The sequence below is a fragment of the Theropithecus gelada genome, chromosome 16 (assembly GCF_003255815.1).
Source record: "Theropithecus gelada isolate Dixy chromosome 16, Tgel_1.0, whole genome shotgun sequence".
NCBI lineage: Eukaryota > Metazoa > Chordata > Mammalia > Primates > Cercopithecidae > Theropithecus > Theropithecus gelada.
Genome location: NC_037684.1, coordinates 39,826,897 through 39,840,231, shown reverse-complemented (window position 1 = coordinate 39,840,231; position 13,335 = coordinate 39,826,897). Strand labels below are relative to the sequence as shown.

The 13,335-nt window shown below is 44.4% G+C and overlaps 1 protein-coding gene across 1 annotated transcript in view; it reads right to left on the bottom strand.

The window, feature by feature from the left end:
• The window catches only part of PRKCA (protein kinase C alpha), a 501,655-nt gene extending 494,202 nt beyond the window's left edge, over window positions 1-7,453 (bottom strand). Inside the window, exons 1-2 of the mRNA XM_025362600.1 lie at window positions 6,987-7,453; window positions 3,874-3,905 (exon numbers count right to left, since the gene is read on the bottom strand). Of these exons, the coding sequence (XP_025218385.1) occupies window positions 3,874-3,905; window positions 6,987-7,159 (205 nt within the window). The 5' untranslated portion in view covers window positions 7,160-7,453. The remainder of the gene's footprint in view (window positions 1-3,873; window positions 3,906-6,986) is intronic.
• Between the last annotated feature and the right edge of the window lie 5,882 nt (window positions 7,454-13,335).

The following is a 13,335-nucleotide window of genomic DNA, read 5'->3' as shown; positions in this document are numbered from 1 at the left end:
TACAGTGGATCGCTCTGTTCTCTGATGACTGACTTTGGAAGTAGCCAGTGCAAGACAGAAACTACCAACTGGAAAGAGACCTTCCAGACTTGACATTCAACTTCAACAATGTCCATACCACACAAATCTACTCCCCTGTCATCTTCTCCTTTCTCTGAGGCGGGGGGAAAAAGTGGGCAAGGACTAGATCTCTGCTAATCTTATGGAGATGAAAGGAGTACTAGGAATACATCAAGCAAAAAACATTCAGCCAAAAATAAGAAGGCAACTCCAAGTCATGTAAAAAGGGTCACTTCAGAGCTGTGAAGGAACACGCTTGTCTTTATCTCTGAGGACCTTAAGAAAAGTATTTCCTACTTGGAAATCTACTACACATTCATCTTTCTCCTCCCCAGAAGAATGGCCCTTGGTTTCACCATTTCAGGCAGCAAATTCTGACAACGGTTTCCTGTGTTACTTGCCCTGGTAATATCCGTTTTCAGGGTTGCACACCTATATTGCAATATAAAGAAGAATGGTACAGAGTCCATGAAGGGAAAATGGGAATAAGCCAATAAGTCTCTCTCCAGAGAAACGTCCTTCTCTTTCTCAAGATACAACATAAATGAAAGTAGAAATAACCTTAGTGTTTCACATGCTTGTAAAATGCCACTCTCTAAATGGCATAAATTACAAACTCAGTTTTAAGGACTGAAACTCACTTATTTCTTTAGTCTTCAAATACCTACTCATCATTTACTAAGTAAAATGAAGATAAATATTTTGGATCTAAAGCTATATTACTTACTGCATGAATATGTGAGTCACTGGGAGCATACACACCTCTCTAGTTAAAGAAAGGAAGAAAAACTATGCTTGCTGCAGATATTTTACCTACTAACCAAAGCAACACACTACATACAAGTAGATAGAAAGCACTGCCTCATTGTGTAAAAGTACTCTCATGTATGAGGAATACAAAAAGCAGTTTCAAACTCCAGCTGTCATTTCCAGAGGGTGTGTTGCCAAAGGTATGAGTGAGAATGAGTTATTCTCCTGCAGAAGAATGATGCTCTATCAAACAAAACCAAGAAAAAAAAAATGAGTGCATTAAAAGAAAACTTAAACACTCTACAATGGTCAGATGTTAACAGAAAGATTAATTTTGAGGTAAGAGCCAAAACAGAAAATGCTGGATAACTATATTTGTGGGATTAAAAGCATCATCCCGAGGTAACACATCCTTCTTAATTAAGTTACAACAAACAACAAAATATAATGGACTAGCATATGCCTACTAGAAGTCAAATACAGATGAGACACAGTAAACAAAATATAACAAGTGACAGCATGTTACAAATAAATGTATACTATTGGAAAAAGTTTCTGTGAACTATAATTTGTAAATGCAGTAGGGTAATTCATTATTTAAAGAGATCTGAGGTTTAATTCTTCACCAAAGCAAAGAACTATATAGAAAGCACATAGTCACTTCTCTAATTTATCCAGTTTGTAAATCCAGAGTTTCAAATATTACGTTAAGTAAGGCAATTCACACAACACAAATGGCTAAAACATAGTTGAAAAAAAAATGTTCACGCTCACCCAGAATGCAGGAGATGGAAATCTAAAAGAGGGGCCCCTTTTCACCTACCAGATTGGTAAAAAATGTAAAAGATGTACATTATCTAATATCTTTACTGGTAAAACTGAAGGGGAAGTTCCATTAATACAAAAAAAAAAAAAAGTGTACACTGGAACTCTTTTGATGAGTAATTTAGCAGTAGCCATTAACATTTAAGATGCACACATACACACTTCTGACTGTTGTAGGAATACCTATACTAGTGTTCAATAATGCTCTTGACAAAAGTATCGTACTAGTAGGAACTGAGTACCAAAATACCCCTCAATAGAGGAATGGGTGAATAAATTGGATACATCCACACATGCAGGCACTAAGCAGAGTGAGGCAGAACTGATGCTTTGATGTGGAAGAATATCCACCATCTACTGCTGAGTGAAAAAAGCCATTTGCAAAGTGGTATAAAATGTTGATCTCCTTTTAAAAACTAAGTATGTGTGAGTGAGTGAATGAATGGTTGTCTCAAACAGAAGCTATCCCTGGAGGTGGGAAAAGAGAAGGGAATGCAACTTCACTTTTTATTTTATACAGTTTAAAATTTTTATGGGTTTCACTTGTATAATTTAGGTAAAAGGGAGTTATGCTGCCATGAGACTATTAATCTGCTAATCCACTAAACGTTCCAGAGATGCTCTGGGGGAAACCGTGCAAAACCCCCTGGAGCCTAGTAATATGGTCACTGGGATTTCCACAACAGAATCTGCTCAGATGAGCAGGTCTAAGAGGAACCAACCTTATTCTAATCAATCTTACTTTTCATTTATGCAGAAAATGATAAAAGTTTTAGAACAAGATAAGCACTTTCTCCCAGACAAGCAGTACTGAGAAGATTCAGTACAAAAATTTTCTTATAGATTTATATAAGTCCCCACCCAAACCAAAAATATCACCAAAACTAACAGATGTCAATCACATTGGCCCAGAATCTTACATCTTTAAACTCCCTAAAGTCATGTTCAAGCCTAGGCTCAAATCTCACCTACAAAGTTCAGGCCCACAACTTTGAGAACTAGAAAGAGCTACATTTTCCTTTCATCTTTTGTAGAGACTGGTATAACACATCTTTCTCTTTATTCTCTTTTTAAAAGGAATATCCCTTGATTTTCAAATGTAACTCTGAAAATGATATACTCAGTAGGGGTTTTAAGCACATCTTGGAGAAAGATGTGCTGGGAGAAAGAAAGGTAGAATATTAAATGAATAATCATACCATAAAATACTCCCATCTAAAATATGTTTAGAAAATGTATACAAGAAACAAGTTCACAAATTTGAAGAAGTTTTTCAAAGGCAACCAATTTACTAGCTAGCACAACCTCCAAGTTGTAAGAAAGTACACAGTGCCTTTCTCTCTAATGCACTTAATATTAAACAGTGTTAGGATAATATTTTCCAGGCTAGAATGTACTTTCTGCTTGCCCTAATAATAAATCTATGCCCAGATGGGAAATGGAACCAGAACTAAATAAACACAACACAGACAATGAGCAGGAGAGCCAGAAAAGTTAGCTAATGAGCCTGTGATGCCTTCACGATCTATAAAGTGGGTTTCTTCAAAAAGGAAAAGCCAAACAAATAGAATGGAGAGTACAAAAAGTTAGATATTTGATGTGTGTGGAATATAATTACAGATCAGAGGGGGAAGCAAATGGATTCCTTTCTGTATGTGATGGCTGGTATCACGTGTTGTCAGATACGTAAGCTTAAAGAAAAGCATGCCACATAGTCAAACCGGAGAAATCAGTCATCATCAAATCATCGACAAAACTTTAAAACATGCAAACTTTGTTCTGGATGACAACTGGTAATCTAAACAAAACAAACCCTTACTAGAATGAAATGTGGCCTAAAATTAGATGCAGTGAGTCCAACTCAATACATAAGTAAAAGCGAGGAAGAATAAAAACAAAGAGGAAGAACAAGGAAGAAAAGCCACTTGAATACAAAGTGATTCCATTTTTTTCTCAACACCCACACAAAGACAGCAGTTTCTGACAAGAATGTTCTCGGCAAAAAATAAAATTACAGGAAGGCTTTTTTTTTTTTTTCCAATGAGAAAAAGGCAGCTCTATATGCAGATTAGTAGGCTCAAATTATTTAAGGCCCAAATTTACGGCCCTCATATTTCAAAAATATTATCTGAATAACCTTTTTTTTATTGGAAAGAAAAGATGACTGGAAATACTGTTCTTGTTTGGAATGCTTATTTCATGTTGTGCTTGAAAATAAAATCAAAAGTGGCAGCTTACCTTGGCACTGGAAGCCCTGTTTCCCAAACCCCCTGAAAAACAAAAACAAAAACAAAATATCTTAACATATTTTGTGTTGGATAGCGTATTTCAAACAAGTTATGTGACCAAGTACTCCACTACTAAAGGTTTGTACGTGAAACCCAATGACTTAATAGAAAAAACATACCTAAATATCTAGTCAGATTACTGTGTAAATTCAACCTTGAGGGGAAAAAAAATCTTGCCTATAAAGGATCACTGAACTATTCCAATATATCAAGCTTCTTTCCAATTTTTTATACTATGTTATCGATACTTAAATTTCAAGACAAGAACATGACTGTGTATTCAAACTTGTTGGCTACAATACAATATTCAAGTAACAAAAGAGTTTAGGGTTAAAATTTTAAAAGGAAGTTACTTAATTTTGTTCCTGAAGACCAAATGAAAATTGTTTTATTTTTCCTCCCTAAAGACAACAAAGTGGGCTTACTTATTATGCATTTGTTTAAAGTATTACGTGTCTAGAAATTGCCAATCGGCATCACTTTTAACATTTAATTTTGGCTTAAGGAACCAGATCCTAGAAAATATCATTCCTATTGTTTGCATTTGAGATTACCATGATCTAATTTCTACTGAGAACCGACAGCAGTCAAAGCACATACGGAGGGTATTTTGTTCTTGTAAATGACTGTAGAGAATTTACTCTGTAAGCAGAGAACCCTGACATGGACATTCAATTGCAGGTATTGTTCTACTAGGATTAACTGTATTAACATTTCTTCAGAAGGCTGAGCGTCATAACCTCTTGCTTCACATAGAATGTTTAATGCACAAAGTATTTCACATACTTTTAAAATTAACTTAGAGTCATCCCCCCTCACCAAAAACCATAATTAACTCTAAACATTTCACTTAAAAATATCAGTGATTTAATATTGAAATAAACTTGTAAATCAAGGACCCCGTAGAAACAATAATGAAAGCAAACTGAAAAAGACAATCCCTGTAGATGGTTTCCTGGGACTTCCAATTGGTTGGTTTACAATTAAATGCAGAGAGCTGCAGGGATACTCAGGGGGGCCTTTATTTTCCACTTCACAATACTGCTAGTGACCTGAGCGCCTCTTCAGCTCACCAAGGACTGATCCTTCGAGGGCAACTGACAGTGGAAAGACACTAGCTAGCCTCGGTCGGCTGCAAGTCCCTTTCTAACTCTCCCACTTCCTGCAAAAGTCACCAGCAGTCTGTTCCCTTTTAATGGACTCTCACAGTTGACCACCTCCTCTTAACCAAATGCAATATTCTCTTTGCCCTGATGCTCCGAAATTGTATTTTAAATAGCCTTATCTACGATTACCTACTCCTTTGAGCACAATCGCTTCATATGCTGACTAGACAGTGGAAATCACTCATAGAGGTGGCTGTGCTTTTCATAAAAGTGTACTCGGGAGCAGATGTCTAAAAAGGAAAGGAAAAATTAAACACCTTATTAGCACCACGATCATGGGACCTGACCTTTGGGATGTTTTTCCCCAGGTGTGATGGATTCAGACAGATCCATCCATATTATGTTCACTCTAGTGGCCCAAGATACCTGTGCCACACAGCTGGCTGGTGGCAGGATTCACTCCATGACTGTCACCCTGGGTAGCTCCCCCTGGCCTAGAAGGGGAGGGAGCTAAGAAGCCCTAGCCATAGCTCTGTCTTGTCAGGAAATTGCTACACGACAAAGAAGAGGTAGAAGAGTCAGGGCATCCGGCAATCTAAGAGAAAAACCAAACTACTGCTGCTCTAACTAGAGGACCTAGAGCTCCTTTAGTTCCAGCTTTCTAAACTTCTGTGTGGTGACGGGGAGCTGGGAAGAAGGGTCACACACTTTTGAGAATCAGATGAAAGCTGTAATTCTCTCACCAGCAAAAAGATTCACAAACACAATTTCACCCAGTTTTGCAGGGTTCAGAGACCCCTGAAGCCCTTCTATGTATCGATTCTCCATAAGCCCCCAAGGATCCTCCGAGTTAAGAATGCCTGAATTCATTGGCGATTACCTGATCTCTGACACCTCTGGCCCTTATTTTTCTTAAATAAGGCCTCTGTCCTCATCAACAGGGTTACAGGTCTAATCTCGTGTTGACAGGGTCTATTTTAATTTTTTTTGAGACGGAGTCTCGCTCTGTCTCAACCAGGCTGGAGTGCAGTGGCCCGATCTCGGCTCACTGCAGCCTCCGCCTCCCGGGTTCAAGCGAGTCTCCTGTCTCAGCCTCCCGAGTAGCTGGAATTACAGGCGTCTGCCACCACGCCCGCAATTTTTGTACTTTTAGTAGTACGGGATTTCACCATGTTGGCCAGGCTGGTCTCGAACTCCTGACTTCAGGTGATCCGCCTGCCTCGGCCTCCCAAAGTGCTGGGATCACAGGCGTGAGCCACCGCGCCTGGCCGACAGGGTCTATTTTAAATGAGTCCCTCTGCCCTTGTGCCATTTGCCTGCTCGAACTCTCCCTCCCCCACTGCAAGCTTTCAACAGTTTGTTCTCTCTCTCTCTGCTCACTCAGAAAAGTCAAAGTCAGTCCGTGCCCAGTAGATGCAGCCTACAGTAGGCAGGGGCCCAAGATTCCAGCGCGGTCCAGCCCGATGGGAAGCACAAACACACCCCCCCGAACGCGCCCAGCCTGGCTCGCCAGCAACTTGGACCGCGCAGCGCAATCGCCGCCGCTCCCCCGTTACTCCGGGACGCGTTTCTCCGGGAACCTTCGCTCTTCGGGCCTCTCCTTCTCCCCTGTCCACTGGGCTCCCACCCCGGCAAGCGGCCGCTCCGCTGGGTGCGTGCGGGTGGGCGCCCCCGGGGAGGTGAGGGGCCCGGCCCGGGGAAAGATCCCCGCCGCCACCGCACGGGGCCAGCCTCCCTCCGGCGCCAGGGGGTGTGTGTGGCGGGGCGGCGACGTCCCGGGAGTCCTGCCCGCCGGTGTCAGGGCCGGGAGCGCGTGTCACTCCGGGCGAGAGTTCGGACTCCCGCCGGTTCCAAGTTCTCGGAGTGAGCCAGCCCCGGGGCGGACTTGCCGGCGCGCCGGGGGCCGGGACCCGGAGGCGGGGAGGAGCGGGGCAGGGGTGCCCGGCCCGGCACTTACCAGATGAAGTCGGTGCAGTGGCTGCAGAAGGTGGGCTGCTTGAAGAAGCGCGCGATGAATTTGTGGTCCTTCACCTCGTGCACGTTCTTCTGCCTCAGCGCCCCTTTGCGGGCGAAGCGGTTGGCCACGTCCTGAGACGCCGTGGAGTCGTTGGCCGGGAAAACGTCAGCCATGGTCCCCCCCAACCACCTCTTGCCTCCGCCGGGGAGCGGCGGCCGCGGAGGGCCGGGTGGGCGGGGGCGGCGGCGGAGAGGTGCGGGCTCGGGGCGACCCCGGGCGGGGGGCGCGGGCCGGTGGCCGAGGTCGCGGCGAGGGGGCGCGGCGGGGACCGGGGAGAGTCAGGCCGGTGCGGCGCAGAGCGGGAGCGGGAGCCGGAGCCGGAGCCGCTGGCTCGCCCGCTGGCCCCAGGCTCACTGACAGCCCGGCGCCCGGCGCTCGCGCTTCCTACTCGCGGCGGCAGAGGCGGCCCGGAGCGGCGCCGCCCACCGCGCATGCCCCGAGCGCGAGGCCGCGCGGACAAGAACGGCGGGGGCGCGCGGGCCGGGGGCGCGCGGGGGGGGGGGGCGGGGGCGGCGGCGCCGGCGCCGAGCGGGCCGCGCCGAGTGCGGAGGAGGCAAAGGGCGCCTGGCGGTGTTGGGAAGACTGAACAGGGAGAGGCGGCGGCGGCGGCGGCGGCGGCGGCGGCGGCGGCGGGCGGCCCGGGGAGGGCCAGCCCGAGTGGGGATGCGGAGGAGGAGGGCGGGAGTGGCGGGTCCGCGCTCCTCCGCCGCCTTTTTCTTTCCTCCCTTCCTGCTCCCGGCTCTCCTCCCTCTCGCCCTCCTCCGCCTCAGTTCTCCTCCTCTTCTTCCGCTCCTGCCGTCCGGCCTCCTCCTCTCCCCGTCTTCCTCCTCCCACTCCCGCTCTCTCTCTGTCTTGTCGACGGGCTCGGAGTCCTGCGCGGTCCGTGCCGGGCCGAGAGGAGCCCGCGTTCCGGAGTGGGCTCCACGCGCAGCCCCTGCCCCGGAGCCTCCCGCCCGGTGCTCACCCGCTAACCCCTGAGCACACGCAACAGGGAGTCCCTTCCCCATCTTCAGGACCCCCGATGTCTCCGGGGCACGACGCCCGTGTGTTAGCAGCCTGTACCAGCTTGAGGTTTCACCTGGCCAAAATGTCGCTTTCATCACGTGTGCCCTAAAAGACACAGGCTCTAGACCTTCCTACAGGAGGAAGAGAGCGATTTTTAACTAATTAAGCATTGACCCTTTCCCCTACCTTCTCTTCTTGACCTATACCGTATTTCACCTGCGTGTCGTAGAGACCTTTAATTTGTACGTCGGGCATTTATCACCACGTGGGATGGTTAAAGGACTTGTCTTACGTATTTATCCTGTTATTCACTGGCCATCAGAGGGACGATGTTGCTTATCAGGCTTTCTTGATTTTGCAAGTCTAGGACCTTAATTTAGAAATCATTTTGCATCCCAAGCTAATTACTGCAATACTGTCAGGTGCAGAGTGCAGCCGGTACATTTGTAAATTACCAAGTAAAACTGCCTGTGAAAGAGTAGCGGACATGGCTATGCAAAGGACGCAGGTGGGGATGCACCAGCTAATCACTCGCTGAATATTTATCAGGTCTGCCTGGAGGCCGCTAAAATACGTAAGGGAAATAATCATTTCTCAGCATTTCATTGGTGTTTCATTTTATTTGCCAGATGCACGAAGTTCCCAAAACGACTTTACGAGCTAAAGACATCAAGAAAGAGAACACGTTTGATCCTTCAATAAATTTTTGTTAAAAGAAAAAAAAAGAAATTTTCTAAAATACCTTCTTAGAGCATATAACATAGGCCAGGTAGAGCTAACATTGTTTTCTTTGAGTTTGCGTAATTGTGATGCTTGATGATAGGAATGTCCTTTGTATTTTTAACAAATGGAAGCTCTCCTGACTGAACATCAGTGGCGCATGCACTTGACAGATCCATTTACAATCTCTTGAGCCAGTCTTGGTGCTTCAAGAGCTGCACCTGCCTGGCGTTCTATCTGGTGAGAAATTTCACCACTTATGGTCGCCTCTCGAGTCCAAGGAGGCAAAAAGGGAAGAAGCAAAGAGGAATGAAGAGCAGGGCATGTCGGGGAAATAGTCCCAATTCTCCATTAAACACTAGAAGCATCTCAAGCCATGGTTGTTTCTGCTTTTAAGCAAAGCAGAAATCCAATGGAACATAGTGGAATGAAATAATTTCTTTTCTCAGAGTCATCTTTTATCTAAGACGGAGGTCCTGGCACATTTTACGAAGGTAAGCTTCTTTCTATGTCCCTGAGGCTTTGATAGGAGGATGGAGAGAGCTGGAGGATGAAGTTGCTGATAGCGGAATCCTGAGCAAAGTCATAGGGAAGACAAGAACAAAATGAGCCCTGGCAGCAGCCTGGGAATCTCCTGTGTACTCCATGGAGTGACTGTCTTAGCTGTCAGTAGATCAGATGGAACAATGTGTCTCTTTTCTTTTAGGTTGTGGCTTTGCATTCTTGCCTCAGTTGTTACCGTTTCTCCTGGTGGGTACGAGGAGGAATGATTAACTGGAAGCAGCTGATTCATAGTTGGGCTGGGCATGAAATCATCAGTAGCCTACATCTTAGCTCAGTTGGGGAGAGGGGACTGTGCACCCGGAGTGGGGAATTATCAATGTAGTGTAACACTGCCCCTAGCAAGGACTGATGGAAATGTGGATGTACTCCTGCAGCCCACCTGAAGTCCCCATGGTGTAACTAAAATGGAGGGGATTAAGGAAGGGAGAGCTCCCTGGGTTGGGGTAGTCAGTTAGTCATGAGGGCATGAGTAATTATTTTCGAATGTGCTATTTCATGGGGAAGGTGCAGGAAAAGAACAGGGAATGTCAGACTGAACGCAGAGTTTTTCAGAATCTGCCTCTGTCCTCTGCCTTTGAGGAGTAAGCTCAACACTGTTTGGAGAGGTGTCACCTAGACCAGGGGGACCCAGAGGCTGGAGGCTGGGATCAAAGTCAGAGCACCAAACAGATGACTCAGAATCAGAATGGTTTGAAGCCAGTGGTCTTTCAGATGCAACTTACAACTTGCTACTCTATGCAGCTAACTGGTCTGTTTTCAGATGAACCAGGGCATTTTCAAATTGGGCAATAGGAATTGCGTAAGTATCAAAAAAGCATCATTCTGAGATTTATGGTTACCAAGATGACTTAAGGCTTATATTTTATTCTATGCACTCTATTCAAGGTTTAGGAGAGGCAAGGCAACTGCCGAAATGCATAAGCAGGCAGCAGTCAGATTCACTGTAACAGGAAGATCTCTGAATAGGTAGAGATGAGGATCTAGCTGAGAAGCAGAACACTAGAGTCAGGGCCCGTTTTGGGATAAGTTTAAGGAGCAGGATAATACTTTATAGGAGTGGATGAGTCAGATGCCCCAGTCAGAGGTTAGTTCCAAGGCTTCCAGGTCTGGTCCTGCAGGTTGCTCATAGCACAGGAGCACCCAGTCAAGAGACTAAGTAGGGGCTAAAACTCAACTCACATACTCCTCTCCAAGTGTACCTTTGGGCCTCTGTCTTCCCAGAAAAGCCGCCATTTTTAAATTCACACCAAGGTACCACACGGGTTAGTGGAGGCCCTGGCTGGTTGTGATTCCAGTTGGTTGTGTTGCCACTGAAAGAGCTTCTGTGGGCAGCCTCCCTGGAGTTTGAGGCTTGGGGACTTTGCTTCTAATCAAGCCTTCTTCTAGGGTCTCTTTCTGTCTCCTGTATCTCACAGCATCACTAGTCCCTGAATGGCTCAAGTTGAAAACCTAGGCATCATCCTTAGGCTTCCCTTTGTCTTACTCCCATATCCAATCCATGAGAAAGTTTAATTAGTACTTCCTCGAGGACAGACCTCAAATCTGTCCACCCCCAACCCTAGCCTAAGCTCTGTCTCCTGGGCCACTGCAGGACCACCTAATTGGTCTTCCTGCTTTCATTCTTGCCCTTCTCAATTTGGTCTCCACAAGTAGCCATCTTTTAAAAATGTACCTGTTTAAACCCACTTTATGTCTTGAATAAATGGAAAGATATGCCCTGTTCTCATACAGGAAGAGACACTGAAATGTCAGTTTTTCTTAAATTAAACCATAAATGTAACTTAGCCCAATGAAAGTAGAATTTTTTTAGAAGTAGACAAGCTAATTCAACAGTCCAAATGAAAAAGTAGGAATAAATATCCCACCAGATATTAATCAAGAACAAAAAGAATAACAAGCCCAAGGAAAAATAATGGCAAATGTCGTGAACAGATAGTTCTCAGAAAAGGAAATAACAAATAGTTCCTACGGTAAGATTCTCAACCTGTCTCATAAAAAGATAAATGTAAATTAAGACCATATTGAAACTCCACTGTGACTGAAGAGTTGGGCACACATAAAAAGTTTAAGGAACACACTGTCTCATTAAGGGTGTGCAGAATCAAATGGTTTCATACATCATTAGCAGGATTGTAAATTGTCACACACAGACATGATACAGAGCAATTTGGCAATAATTGTTGGATTTAAAAATGTAACAAACCATTTGATGCAAGTACTTTTAAAAGGTTGATACATTTTATAAATGTAATCCTACCAATTCCACTTCTATAAATGTATCTTGCATATATAAATGCACGGGTACATGAAGGCATATGTATAAAGGTACACTGACTCCAGTAGCAAACAATTATTAAATGTCTATCCACAGGAGATTAGTTAGATCAATTATGCATTCATTTGCTAGAATTATTTGCAGCTGTTTAAAAAATGAGATTAATTATATGTACTGATACAGAAATATCTTCCAGATGTATGAGTGAAAATGCAAAATGCAGAAATGTGCATAGAATGTTAGCGTGTATGGGTTTTTAAAAAGATTATATATAAATATACATTTAAAATATCTGGGCTGGATGCAGTGGCGCATGCCTGTAATCCCAGCATTTTGGAAGGCCAAGGTGAAAGGATCATTTGAGCCCAGGAGTTTGAGACTAGACTGGACAATATAGTGAAACCCCGTGTCTACAAAAAAATATAAAAAATTAGCCAGGCATGGTGGCATGTGCCTGTAGTCCCAGCTACTCAGGACGCTGAGGCAGGAGAATTCCTTGAGCCCAGGAGATTGAGGCTGCAGGAGCCAAGATTGTACCTCTGCACTCCAGCCTGAGTGACAGAATGAGACCTCCCATCAAAATAAATAATACATGAATTGGTTTTTAGCCAAAGCCATAATGCTTGAATTCTTTGAAGATTTCAGATCTGGCCGGGTGCGGTGGCTCACACCTATAATCCTAGCACTTTGGGAGGCTGAGGCAGGCGGATTGCCTGAGTTCAGAAGTTCGAGACCAGCCTGGGCAACATGGTGAAACCCCATCTCTACTAAAATACAAAAAATTAACTGAGCGTGGCAGCGTGCACCTATAGTCCCAGCTACTCAGGAGGCTGAGGCAGGAGAATTGCTTGAACCTAGGAGGCAGAGGTTGCAGTAAGCCGAGGTCATGCCACTGCACTCCACCCTGGGTGACAGAGTGAGACTCGATCTCCAAAAAGAAAAAAAAAAAAATTCAGATCTAAAGGACCCACCCAAATAATTCCCATATCTTTTCATTCGTGACTAATGTAGTTGACATGGGAGAGGGTATTAAATTCACTCATAATGCTTCCCCAAACCTTGTTGGGGAGAAGTATCTGATCGTGCACATTTCCTGAATTTTTTAAACAGGAGCCGGTGGCCTCTATCATCAATGGGAATTAACATATTGAAGTTTTTTCTAAAAAAAAATTTTTTTAAAAATTTATAAATGAATTTATTCAAACATATATAAAAACAGTTTCAAACAATGAATCATTGAATCCTTGTCACCCAGCTCCAACAATTATCAACTCGTGAAGAATCCTATTTCATCTATCTTCTTATCTCTTTATCTCTAGATAATAAAACCTTGAAATAAAACCACCATGAGGAAACTCCTGGGGGTGATGCTATGTTAACTGTCTGTTGGTTTCACAATTACGCACATATAAAACTCATCAAATTGTACACTTTAAGTATGTGCAGTTTATTGCAAATCAATTATACCACAATAAAACCTTGAATTTGTTGAAGGTTATAAAGAGCTAAGTTTAGCAAAATTAATAAACAAACTAGAAGAAGACTAGAAGAACCAGTTGGGTCTCCACTATGGCCTTCAGCTGACTTCGCCTGGAGGGCCAAGATAAGCCCACTCTGTCCAATAGATGTGAGGCTCAAGTTGAGTTCTCTTGCAAAAACTGAAACATGACCCTTCAGCTCTTTGGCAGACGCTCTGCTAGTCCCAGGAATACAAAATAAAGAAGA